This window comes from Nothoprocta perdicaria, unplaced genomic scaffold (genome assembly GCF_003342845.1).
Source record: "Nothoprocta perdicaria isolate Ctin4 unplaced genomic scaffold, notPer1 scaffold_2, whole genome shotgun sequence".
Lineage (NCBI taxonomy): Eukaryota > Metazoa > Chordata > Aves > Tinamiformes > Tinamidae > Nothoprocta > Nothoprocta perdicaria.
In genome coordinates, this window is record NW_020455204.1 from 1,276,749 (window position 1) to 1,288,123 (window position 11,375).

Consider the following 11,375-nt stretch of genomic DNA (forward strand, 5'->3'; position numbering starts at 1 on the left):
CCCATCCCGGAACGCGCCTCAGACTCCTTCCCTGTCGTTCCCCATCCCGGAACGCGCCTCAGACTCCTTCCATGTTCTTCCTCCCGCAGAGCCGAGTGCATCCAGAGGGGCGTCTCGCCGTCGCAGGCCCAGGGGCTGGGCTCCAACCTGGTGACCGAGGTGAGGGTCTACAACTGGTTTGCCAACCGCCGGAAGGAGGAGGCCTTCCGGCACAAGCTGGCCATGGACACCTTCAGCGGGCCGCAGCCCGCGCCCCCGCTGCCCCCTCACAACTCCTCCTCCCTCCAGCCGCCTCCTGCTCTTTCACCCAGCAAAGTCCACGGTAAGAAACAACCAGGGGGGACACGGGAAAACAAAACACCCCCCAAATTGCCTAAATTCAGTGATCAGAAGTGCCTTCCTCATCCACCCCTTTGGGAGGTGGATCTGTGGGAAAGGCAGGTTGGATACAGAGGAAGAGGATGGGGGACAAGGGCCACGTGTCCAGGCAAGGACAAGAGGGCTAGAGAAGCCAAGGGGACAGTTCAGCCACACAACTCTTGGCCGGGTCCCCACTCTTCCAGAGGCTGCTGCTCCCTCGCAGCTGGCAGGGAGCAGCCAAGGGGTCACCTTAGCGGTGCTGCTACCCCAAGCTGATCCTACAGCCGTCGCCCTTTCCAGCCACAGGCTCCATGCCTGGACTTCCAGGCCCCGGGAGAGGCCTCTCCCCACCCCGGAGCTGGAGTTCCAGGTCGGCCATGGGTGTCACGCTGGGAAGAGAGGCTCTTCCCAGTGCTCTTCCCTGCGCCCTCACCCAGGGAGGCTCCCGGCCAGCCCAGCTCCCTCCCCGCAGAGCAGCCAGCCCTACCTGGAGGTCAGGGCTGCAGGAGGCAGTTGCGCCCAGTTAGAGGAAGCCCAGGGCACAGCGATGGGAACGGCTCTTCTCCAGGTTCCCCTGCCAGCCACCATCTCTTTATTCTGAGCAAAGACAAGCAACTGCAAAGGAAACCGGGTTTAGCACTTGCTGATGTGTCTCTGTTTCATTTCTGACGACCGTTTCCACCTTGTGCAAAACCCAGGAGTGAGGTACAACCAGCAACCAGCCACGGAGGCAGAGTCCTCCAGCAGCAACCCGCACGGGAACAGCTCCCTGGTGACCACCCAAACCATCCTGCACCAGGTCTCTCCCCCCGGCCTGGAGCCCAGCCAGAACCTCCTGAGCACAGACACTAAGCTGGTGAGTGATACATACTGATATATGCAGTTATATACATAACTATACAGTATATACAAATGTATACTGATGTACTGGTGACTATAGGACACCAGATCCTCTGCCCAGGTCACAATATACACCACTCAGCAATGGCATTTCTTAGGACACTCTTAAAAATAACCTTCTTGCAGCAACATGACATGGTCAGCTTGACACTGGCCATATAATAGGAGCAGTTTTGGGACCCCTGTGCCTTGCATACACCTGGGGAGGGTGAGCGATACAGCACAAAAACAAGAAGTACACCCATTTCCTCAAGGCTAACAAACCACTCTATTCTGAGAAAACAGAGCTCAAGATATGACATTATTTCCTTCCTCCCAGGAGGCCTTTACCTCTCTCCTCCTTCCTCAGGCAGATTCTCATCATCTCCATCTTTCCTACTCCATGCATCTCCAGATGTAGGGGACACGTCTGGATACCTTTGCTGTATCTACCTTTTCAAATACTTTACCTTTTTTTAGTTTGAGTTTCTCTTAAGTAAACCTCTCTCCACATAGTGCTAGTGTTTCACTTCTAGTGATGGGACACACCACTTGTGGTCTGCACCCTCTTCCCTTGCTTGCAGGGTTCTCCCTTTGCATTAGTGCATAGCGGCCTGAGGCAAAGCTGAGATCACTGTGAATGAGCATGACTTAAATCTCTGTTGTCACCCACTTGCTCTGTTGGTTTTCTGGCCTCTCTCTGAAGAAATGTCTTTCACTAGGCACTGAAAAGATCTTCTGCTAGAGACATCTTCTAAAATTGCTATCAGGGTGATTTTAAGCCTGTTGCAGTTTACTCTTACTAAAAATTCCCTACATCTTTTTATCTCTGGGGAGAAAAAAGAGAAAGCATTAATAGAAAGCACTGAACTTTCCCTACCAGCAAAGTATTTTTTAAACTATAAGTCTTTAAAGGGCTTTACACGTTCAAAACTCCACCACAACACAGACCCAGGTTACAGGGCTCATTTCTGAGACCGAGGAAACAGTTAAGTTATTAAATGTTCTGGCGATTCAGGCCGAGCCAGCCGGGCAGCCAAGTCTAGAGCAGTCCTGCTCTATCCAACCAATCTGCTGCTTTTCTGGGAATGGGCAGCTGCTGGTCAGTGTGGGCTGAAGGACGCGTGGCAGGGACAACATAAGAAAACATTTCAGCAGCTCCTTTAATATCTCAGTCTAAAAATCCACTGGCCCCAAAAGCCACTTGTTGAGAGGAAGGAAAACGGCAGCGTTTCTCAGGAAAAGTGAATGAGAAAGGAGGAGCTCCCACACGGTGCTGAACTCCACAGCTAAACCTGTGTAATTAAGAGAGGATCAGCCTTGCCCACGGGGAACGTAGCAACCTCGTTCCCGTCTGTGCAGCCCTTTGGAGCTCTGGGATGTGAGGAATTAAAGGAGAGGGAAAGTCATTCTGAGTTTTCCTACCGCTGACCTGTACCAGCTAAGCGAGGGGCATGAAAACAGCCCCTGCCCATGAGCAAGGGCAACATCTTCCCCACCAGCGAGAGGGGAGCAGGTTGCAGGGGCTGCCTGGCACCTTCTCACAGCATCACAGGATGGTTGAGGTTGGAAGGGACCTCTAGGGATCCCCTAGTGCCCCCGGAGCAGGGGGCACTGAGGCCTGGCTGCCCGCAGGTGTCGGCGCCCGGGGGCACGCTGCCCCCCGTGAGCACCCTGACGGCCCTGCACGGGCTGGAGCAGAGCCCGCACGCGCTGGGCCAGCAGCCGCAGAACCTCATCATGGCATCGCTGCCCGGCGTCATGGCCATCGGCACCGGAGACACCTCCTCCCTGGCGCCTGCCTTCACCAACACGGGCGCCTCCACGCTGGTCATCGGTGAGTCGTGCGTTCGACTGCCCCCCTTGCTGCGCTGGGCTCTTCTGTCCCCAAAGTGCACCTCTTTCATAAAATGGACCTACCCTCTCCCTATGCTCTCTTCCCAGGAAGATAGAGGTCCTGTTTTGGTCCATTTTGACAGCTGTGAACTATTTCCATTTCCTCCTTTACCCCCAGGACTGTTATGATGTGGATACTCATTCTGTGCAAAACAGAAGTTGGAAGTTTCCACACAGCATTAGCAGTGTCTCAGCACTGCACAGACTCACTGGTTTACAGCTGCAGTGTCTGGGTGGTTGTGGGCCAGGAGCAGCAACGCACAAAGCCCCCGTCTCCCTCTCACGGGTGCAAATTCTCTAATTTCTCAGCCTAAACAAAAGGAGCTCCAACTCTGTTCCAAGAGTTCTCCCTGTTGCCAACAAGTTCATGCAAAAAAAAAAAAAAGAATAAAAATGAACTGGCTGCTGAAAGGAAATGCAGTTTTACCTGGGATTGAGGGTGCCGACGGAGCCTCGTGCCGGGGTATCTGCACGCTGCGGGGCGGTGCCGCGGGAGGCCCCACGGGAACACGGCAGCACCCAGGCAATCCCGTGGCCCCTCTGCTCTGTGTTTCACACTCTCCTGTGCATGTGCATGTGTTTCACACGCTCCTGTGTGTTTCATACCCTCTTGCTTCCTTTTCATATTCACAGAAAACACAACCAAAGCTCCTGAAAAACAGCCACCGAGCTCACCCTGCTAGGGCAGACCTGCCCTCAAAAAGGTAAAAATAAGGGCCGAAAAGGTGGTCTCAGCACTGTCGCTTTGGGTTTCAGGCCTGGCCTCGACGCAGCCCCAGAGCGTGCCGGTGATCAACAGCATGGGGAGCAGCCTGACCACCCTGCAGCCCGTGCAGTTCTCCCAGCAGCTGCACCCGTCCTACCAGCAGCCCCTCATGCAGCAGGTGCAGAGCCACATCAACCAGAGCCCCTTCATGGCCACCATGGCCCAGATACAGAACCCGCACGGTAAGAGCAGCGGGGCGTTCGTTGCGGAGCTCTCCCCATCCCCGTTGTTACTGTTGCCCTAATTACGAAGTTATTTCTCTTGCATGCACCTTGCTGTCCTTGCACCCACACTGTCCTGGGGCCAGAAAGCAGGTCCTGGAGAGCAGGACCAACTGAGCCCAGCCGATCCCGCGCCAGGCTCCAGCATCCCGGTGACCTTGTTGTCTTTCACGCACAGCTCTGTACGGCCCCAAGTCGGAGGTGGCCCAGTACACGCACACCAGCCTCCTGCCCCAAACCATGGTGATAACAGACACTGCCAACCTGAGCGCCCTCACCAGCCTGACACCAACCAAGCAGGTAAGAGCCTCAAGCAGGCGCCCTGGCTCCACACCTCGGAACCGCACCGGGCTGCGGGGCGCTCCGGGACGGGTGGCTCTGCTGCAGGACATCCCTCCTGCATCCTCACCTTGGGGCATTAGAGAGCTCTTCACCGCCACGAAGGGCTTGGACCTCCCTGGGAGCAGCCCCTGCTCGCTCGTCCCTGTGCTCCTCTCTCGTGCCTGTAAGAAGTGATGCAGAAACCAGTCAACTTTGCCTCCAGGCATTCGCGTCCGACTCAGAATCCCACACGGAGTCTGGGATGCACACGCCGGTGTCGCAGGCGCCCACAATCCATCTACAGAGCCAGGACACAGCCATCCAGCACCTGCAGCCGGGCGCTCGCCTCACCTCGAGCCCCGCAGGTAAGAGCGGCAGCCGCCCTTGTTTTAAGTCACACTGGGCTCCACAGGACCCTTCCCAACACGAGGGCTGGGCGCCCCAGCAGCCTGCAAGGGGGACTGGAAAGCTGCCATATGGGGGAAATAAAGGTTTGGAGCACAGCAGAGCAGGGAATCATCCATACAGATGGGCTTGTGAAAATGGGATCCCTCTTAAGAGTTTCTAGAGCAGAATAACCTTAAAGGTGTCACAGTGACCAAGGTCCACACGCTGCCAGACCAGCAGGCAGCTTGAGCTGAAAAACCCTTCACATCCAGACCTAGGCTGGAGCTCTCCAGCCCTGAGGAAGGACATCAAGCACCAGGCAGGCTCCTTAGGACTCAGCTCCCTCGCATTCCACGATGTTTTTGGGCCAGCTTTGCCCCTACTCTGTGTACATAGGGGCACATAAAGCAGGAAGGGTCTTTGCTCCGAGGCCAGGGGATCTGGGGGCTGCGGCAGGACCCGCTCCTAATGCATGTCTCCTCCGGCAGTCTCCTCCGGCAGCCTTGTGCTCTACCAGAGCTCCGACTCGCCCAGCAGCCACAGCCAGCTGCTGCCCTCGGCCCACAGCGCCATCGAGACCTTCATCTCCACGCAGATGGCCTCGTCCTCGCAGTAACCGCAGCCGCCGGTAGCGTCCCCAGCCGCAGCGTCACCACTGTCCCTGCGCTCACTTGGCGCCCTCAGCGGGTTAAGACGCCCCGGGCGTCGGGAGCCGCAGGAAGATGTGGCCGGCACCGCTGGGAGCCACTGCCACCCCCTCAGCCCCGCTAAGTCCAACCCCAGCAGCCACCTGGAAAGACTGGAAATCCTGGTGGCTGCTGAAGAAGGAAGCCTGGCGAGACAGGGACCGGGCTGCGACGCGGCACAGACACCCGGGCGCGGGGGGATTTTCACCTCCCCGTGAGGATGGGCCTCTCCAAACCTGCCAAGGGCAGGAAAACCACGTAGGGAAGAGCAAAGCGGAGCTGCCCGAGGCTCCTCTGCCGTAATGCAGCACCAGGCAAGAGAGAACCCAATTCCTGGCTTTGCAAATAAACCCACCGAGAAAGATCCAGCCACAGCCGGGCACAACCCTGTCAGGACGGGAGGGCTGACTGCCACCTACAGTCCCCTGATTTGCCCGAAACAATCCAAAGAAAACCCAGCAAAACCCCAAACATCTTCCATGTGCCAGTTCAAAATGACCTGCTTTGAAAATCATGCTATCCTAGTGGAAATGGCTTGGTTGTTTTTGATATTGCTCTGCTTTGTTTTAAATGCAGAAATTAAAATTTAAAAGCAGACTGGCAATTTCAGTTTTCTGCATCTGGTACATGGATTCTCACCTTCGTATCCTGCTGAAGGAGACGGGGACAGCTCTTCCCTACAGCTCCTTGGCACTGCAGGAAGCCTGCAGGTTTTTCCATGCTCCAATCTATAGCTCCTTACTTTGCCCTCTATAAGGACCTCAACTCAGATGGATTTGAGAGAGCAGAGCTCATCCTCAATTTCCCCAGGGGCTAGAATCTACCATGCAAATAATTTCCCTGGGGTCTAAAAGCCTTATTTGCACTAAGTGAAGGTTTTCTGCCCTAAGGAGCTACTTACATAATTCCTCTTCTAATTAGTCCTCTCTTCGCTATTTACTTTCAACCTTGATGCCACTACATCAGTAGCCAGACATGAAAGCAACTCCAGCTCATGTATTTTTGTCATTGAAATAGAAATGGCGCTATTCTCTTGCCAACAAGGACAAAAATCTGGGAGACTGGAACAGACTCAAGATTGAAGAGCTTGAAATTAAGGTTAAGGGAGATTTTAAAGGTCTAATAGCAAACTCATAAATTATTGTACCTGGAGATTTCAAAATTATAGACGTCTCATTCAATTCATACTAATAAGAGCTTCCTCTCGATACCATCAACCACCAGAGGCCAATCTCAGTAACTAGAGCCTTTGTGCAGTTTCACCCCAGAAGTGGCCCCTAACCTCCTACGTGCATTACTTGCAAATACAGTTACTGCCCAGTCGGGCTAAAAATCATTATCATAAAACACGTCCAAAAATGATGTTTAGAAAACTAGGCATCTATACTTTTTGAAGAATATGTAAAATCCAAGGTTTAAGGAAGCCAGACAGCCCAGGTGCCAGCTTCACTAAACTGAAGTGTTGGCTGTCCCCAAGTCATTTTTGTTGGCACCATTAGTCAGTTTACAAGCCAGTTTTCCGGTCAGCTTTTCCATTTCCAGATGCCAACAATGTTGTCTTGAATGAAAAGCAATGAGGATTATAGCAAAGAAAACATCTAGGTTTTTCCCCTGCTCAAAGAACAACAATTTTCTCATTTGTCCAAGTTGGCTTTCAAGTTCTCCCAAAGAGGGGCAAGGAGTCAGAGCTGCTCACACGAAACAACCTTAGGAACAACAGGCATCCAACCAACAGAAACACTAGAGCTTAAGGTTTGGTATCTAGAAATGGAGGAAGAGCCATATTGAAAACTACCAAGAAACTGCTATTTAAACACCCAGACAGACCTAATTTCATCAGAATACAAACTGAAACACAGTGACTTTGAAATCTAAGTCCTTCCCAGAGCAATTTTGTGACATGGATCACAACGCAAATAAGGAGTCAACTAAAATAGTTTTCCTCTGTGGCTGGGGATCTAACTGAGCCACTGCTGCACCAAACCCACAACATTAAATAAGACAAATGCAGCAGAATTTAGTAACAACAAATGCCACAGCAGATGCTGCAAATGAAAGTAAATCTCTAAGGAGACAACTTGAACAGAATTAGCTGTTTATAAGAACCTGCAGTAAACTCATGATGCTCCTTGTTTAGCTGTTAGGTGCAGAGGTCCCAGAGATGTGCAGATTACAGAGGGATTAATAACACAGCAGGTATCAACAATAGATAGTTACGATGACCACAGAGAAAGTAAATGGGCCTTAGCATCTGCAGGATACTCCAGACAAAGGCGCTCCCCACACTGGAGCTCCCTGCGGTCCCTGGGGTCCAGGGAGCTCCCTAGTTGGAGCCAAGGAGGAAAAGGAGCTGAGTACCTGCTCGCATGAACCAGACCCAACCCATGTGCTCAGAACACCAGGCTTCTTTTGAGCGAGGCAGGAGGGGACAGCTGTGATTATGTCCCTCCTGTCACTAAGCCTGTGCCCAGTATTTCATGCTTTGGCACTAGGTCTGCCCAAGCAGCAGCACCTACAGCCACTGCAAGGGAAGAGCCACGTTCCCCTCCTCAAGGGACACCGGCAACAAAGGAATCCATTTAATAAAAATCTCAGGCCACAGAGCTTTTAAAACAGAAGCTCTGCCAATTAACCTTCCCTCGTCTGCAGCCACTTTGTGACGTGAAGGACACCAAAAAGAAGCTAGCACAATCATCGGCCGTTTGCAGAGCAAAACCTTAATTCTTTCTTCCTTTTCTTTTTCTTCTTCACTCCTTCTGGCAACACAGCTGTCTCTCTGATATTTCTATCATGTCTCTCATCTTGTCCATTTGTAGAAACCAAACACCGCAAATCTTTCCTGATCTGGTCACACTCTTCTACATCTTCTATTGTGTCTTTAATATTTTTCTCTCCCTTCTTTTTCTTTTTCTTCTTTTTCTTCTGGCTGGGCTCTGCACAGCTGTGATTCAGATCCTCGCTGGGCTCTTGGCACAGGGCAGGAAGAGCACTTTGCTTCAGAATGTCTGTGCCCGACACAGCAGCCTCCTGGTACCTTTGCCACTCTTCATCACTGTCCGAGTCACTGGAGAGGTAAAAAAAGGGAAGGAAATTTTATTACTTGCCTTGAATTCAGCCAGGACACAGGGAGCAGAACCATCCATAGCTTTAATGTAAGAGCATCCGACTGACATCTGGCCATAACCCCTCGTGACCCACGTAACATGTTTGAAGGCTTAGTGTTCTTACACACTAAGAGGGGGCAGAAGGTTTCTCCATGAGTGTTTCTGGTTCCTCAGCATTAAAACAAGAAGCCTGCTCATTTTAAATTACAAAATCACATTTCTCAAGTTCTTCGGCTTTCTGGCCCCATGGAAGCATCCCGGGTGCCTCCAGATCGGGAGCTGCAGCGCCGTTTTCCGGGGGCAGAGCAGCCACCAGCGCCTCACCTGGAGCTCGAGGGCCGTCTCCGCCGGGCCGGGCAGGGCTCCGGCCTCCCGCAGTCCCCAGGGATGGAGGAGGAGAAGAGACGAAAGCCTGAAATACACAAGAGGCACAGAGGGAATTGTAGCCAAAACCAAACACTGAGATGAGAGCAGTCAACGGCAATTGCTCCACGAGGCTCCACTGCTGTTCATCTTGCTATCAATAATGTTCTAAATAGCAATTATTTGGGACTAAAAATCATCAAAAAGTCAGTTCTTGTGCAGAAATCGTAACCATGCCAATCCTTAATGGTATTAAGGCACATTCTTATACTGCAAATGCTCTTTAGTTAGTTGTGAAATGGCCACTAGACACGATCCACACCAATTAGTATTTAACTAGCAGTGTCAGAAACAAGCCCCAGCACGTGACTAGGACTCACCATCATCTCCAGCGTCGAGCTCTTGCACGGCAGTTGATGAAGGTGCCGATGACTCCTTCAGGACAGTGATAGAACTAAGCAGAAAAGCTGAGTCAGGCAGGTTTGTGCAGCAGAGCAAACCAGAGTCGCACATTCCCAGGAAACAAGACGGGAGGGAAGTGCGACTGAGTTTCTTACTTTTTCCTAGTGAAGTTGTTTCATTTTCCTGCTTTCAGAGCGGACGGAGTCTTTGCCCATTACCAACACGTGCCACAAGAAAGACTGGGCAAAAGGGCAGCTCTGAATAGCAGCAATTTAGTTCTCAAGGCCATATATACCTGACAAAGACCTGCGTATCACACAGGCAGGTGCAGCTTATCAACACAGCCTGCTGCCAGCACAACCCTGCATCAGGTCCTGCTGCAGCTTGCAAGAATAAAAGAATAATAAAAAAAAAATGCAGCTCTTGAAGGCTGAAAATGCCCAGGCACTTAAATCCTGCTTTTTCCTCCCCACAACACACTCACCACAGAGGCAAAGGGGAGCATGTGCTCTCTGAGAGCATGGCGCTGGCTCAGGTCACTGTAACATGCAAGTCTGCAGCAGGGGCAGTAACGAAGGGGACATGAAAAGGGGCAATTTCTCCTTCAGATTCACACTGTGCTCAAATCTACAGTTTCCCATGCTCAGATCCACACCTCCCCATGCTCAGAAGGCAGAAGCACCAGTGCTGCTTCTCCCCCAGACCGAGCCCTGGGCATCGCGTGCCGGTACCTGTCCAACATCGCTCCCAGCTTCCTGGCCACGTGAGCCCTGAACTCGGGCGTCGTCTGCAGCTCGTTGCCATCCTCGCTGTGACCATTCACATCGCGCCTGTGTGGAAGTAAGAGAAAAATTCTCTTCTTTCAAAGCTGACAGAGGCAGCTGCTCTCACCCATACAAAACATGAGCGATTAAAACCTTCCAGCATCTGGTAACTAACTACTACTTAGCGGGTAGGGAAGACTGTTAAAAAGGGACAGAACAGCTCGGCAGCATAAGTGGAGCACCCAAGAAAGAGCTGAATCGATTTAGCCACCCCCAGAATGGTTAAAAGCTGGTGATTTTCTCACAGAAACAGCTAACAAATACAAACAACTGGTGCCAGGACACCCCTTCGCTTGCAGGTGGTTCCATGGCAAACAGCTTTGCAGCAAGGTCCCGATTCCTCTACCCGCTGTCCTGATTAGGAGTCTGTGGGTCTCAGCCCCTGAGGCTGTGGCCGTGCTGCAACCCCACGCAGGACACGGCCCCGGTGTCGCGGGGCTCCGGCCCAGGTGCTGGTAACCGCCTGTCTTTGCAGGAGTAACCCCTGATTGAATCCACCTTCCCGAACGAAACAGGCGGGGGAAGCGCTCGGGGCAGCGCTACGAGGCCTCGACCCCACCGGGGGCGCTTGCGGGGGCGGCCGCGGGGAGCGGGGCCGGGATGGCTGCGGGGCGCCGGTACCTGCGGCTGGGCCGCGCCGCGCGCTCCTCCGCGCGACCGCCCGCCATGGGAAGCGGAGGCCGCCGAGAGGCGGCGGCGCCTCCCGCCCAGCCGCCGCAGTCCCAGGCGGCCTCCCGGAACCGCGCGGCCGCCGCCTCGTCGCTGCTCTCGCTGCTGCTCTCCGAGCTCGGGCCGCCCCTGCGCGCCGCCATCTTGAGGCCGCGCCGGCCGCGAGGCACGCCGGGAATTGCAGTCCCGCCGCATGGCACACCGGGAGCTGTAGTGCCGCCGCGGGGCACGCTGGGAGCTGTAGTCTCCCGGAGGGCGGCCCCGAGCCCGTTTCTGGGTCCCCATGGGTATAAAAGAGCGGCGCCCGGGCGCGCCGGTACCGGCTGTTCCCCGCTCCCCCCTGCTCCCCGGGCACCCCGGGCCCGAGCGGTGCGGGCGGCCCTGGAAAGGGCTCCCCTCGCGGTTCCCGCCGGGCAAGGCGCCCCGCTCCCGGCCGCGGCTGCGCTCCCGCAGCGGGGCTGCGAAGGGCGGAGCGGGAGCCGCGAGCGGGAGCGGCC

General features: G+C 54.0%; 2 protein-coding genes across 3 annotated transcripts in view; one reads left to right on the forward strand and one right to left on the reverse strand.

Moving 5' to 3' along the window:
- HNF1A (HNF1 homeobox A) overlaps window positions 1–5,451 on the forward strand; it is a 13,901-nt gene extending 8,450 nt beyond the window's left edge. The window contains exons 4-10 of one of the 2 annotated variants that reach the window (XM_026037694.1): window positions 90–322; window positions 1,059–1,216; window positions 2,875–3,076; window positions 3,892–4,083; window positions 4,301–4,422; window positions 4,667–4,808; window positions 5,319–5,451. In XM_026037694.1, the coding sequence (XP_025893479.1) occupies window positions 90–322; window positions 1,059–1,216; window positions 2,875–3,076; window positions 3,892–4,083; window positions 4,301–4,422; window positions 4,667–4,808; window positions 5,319–5,446 (1,177 nt within the window). In that variant the 3' untranslated portion in view covers window positions 5,447–5,451. Of the gene's footprint in view, window positions 1–89; window positions 323–1,058; window positions 1,217–2,874; window positions 3,077–3,891; window positions 4,084–4,300; window positions 4,440–4,650; window positions 4,809–5,318 lie in introns of both variants that reach the window. The other variant, XM_026037693.1, reaches the window with a different exon arrangement.
- Window positions 5,452–7,280: 1,829 nt separating this feature from the next.
- CUNH12orf43 (chromosome unknown C12orf43 homolog) lies at window positions 7,281–11,021 on the reverse strand. The gene is made up of 5 exons (XM_026037443.1): window positions 10,831–11,021; window positions 10,117–10,215; window positions 9,364–9,437; window positions 8,945–9,032; window positions 7,281–8,580 (listed from the first exon to the last, which is right to left on the reverse strand). The coding sequence occupies exons 1-5, from the start codon at window positions 11,019–11,021 to the stop codon at window positions 8,208–8,210; spliced, it is 825 nt and encodes a 274-aa protein (XP_025893228.1). The 3' UTR covers window positions 7,281–8,207.
- Window positions 11,022–11,375: the final 354 nt, after the last annotated feature.

Bases quoted from the DNA above. Each gene is read 5' to 3' on its own strand.
- CUNH12orf43 (XM_026037443.1), bottom strand. From the start codon at position 11,021: ATGGCGGCGCGCAGGGGCGGCCCGAGCTCGGAGAGCAGCAGCGAGAGC. The intron at 10,216-10,830 runs GTACCGGCGCCC...ACTTCCACACAG, and splicing joins GCGGCGCGGCCCAGCCGCAG to GCGCGATGTGAATGGTCACA. The intron at 9,438-10,116 runs GTACCGGCACGC...TTTTCTGCTTAG, and splicing joins CTGGGAGCGATGTTGGACAG to TTCTATCACTGTCCTGAAGG.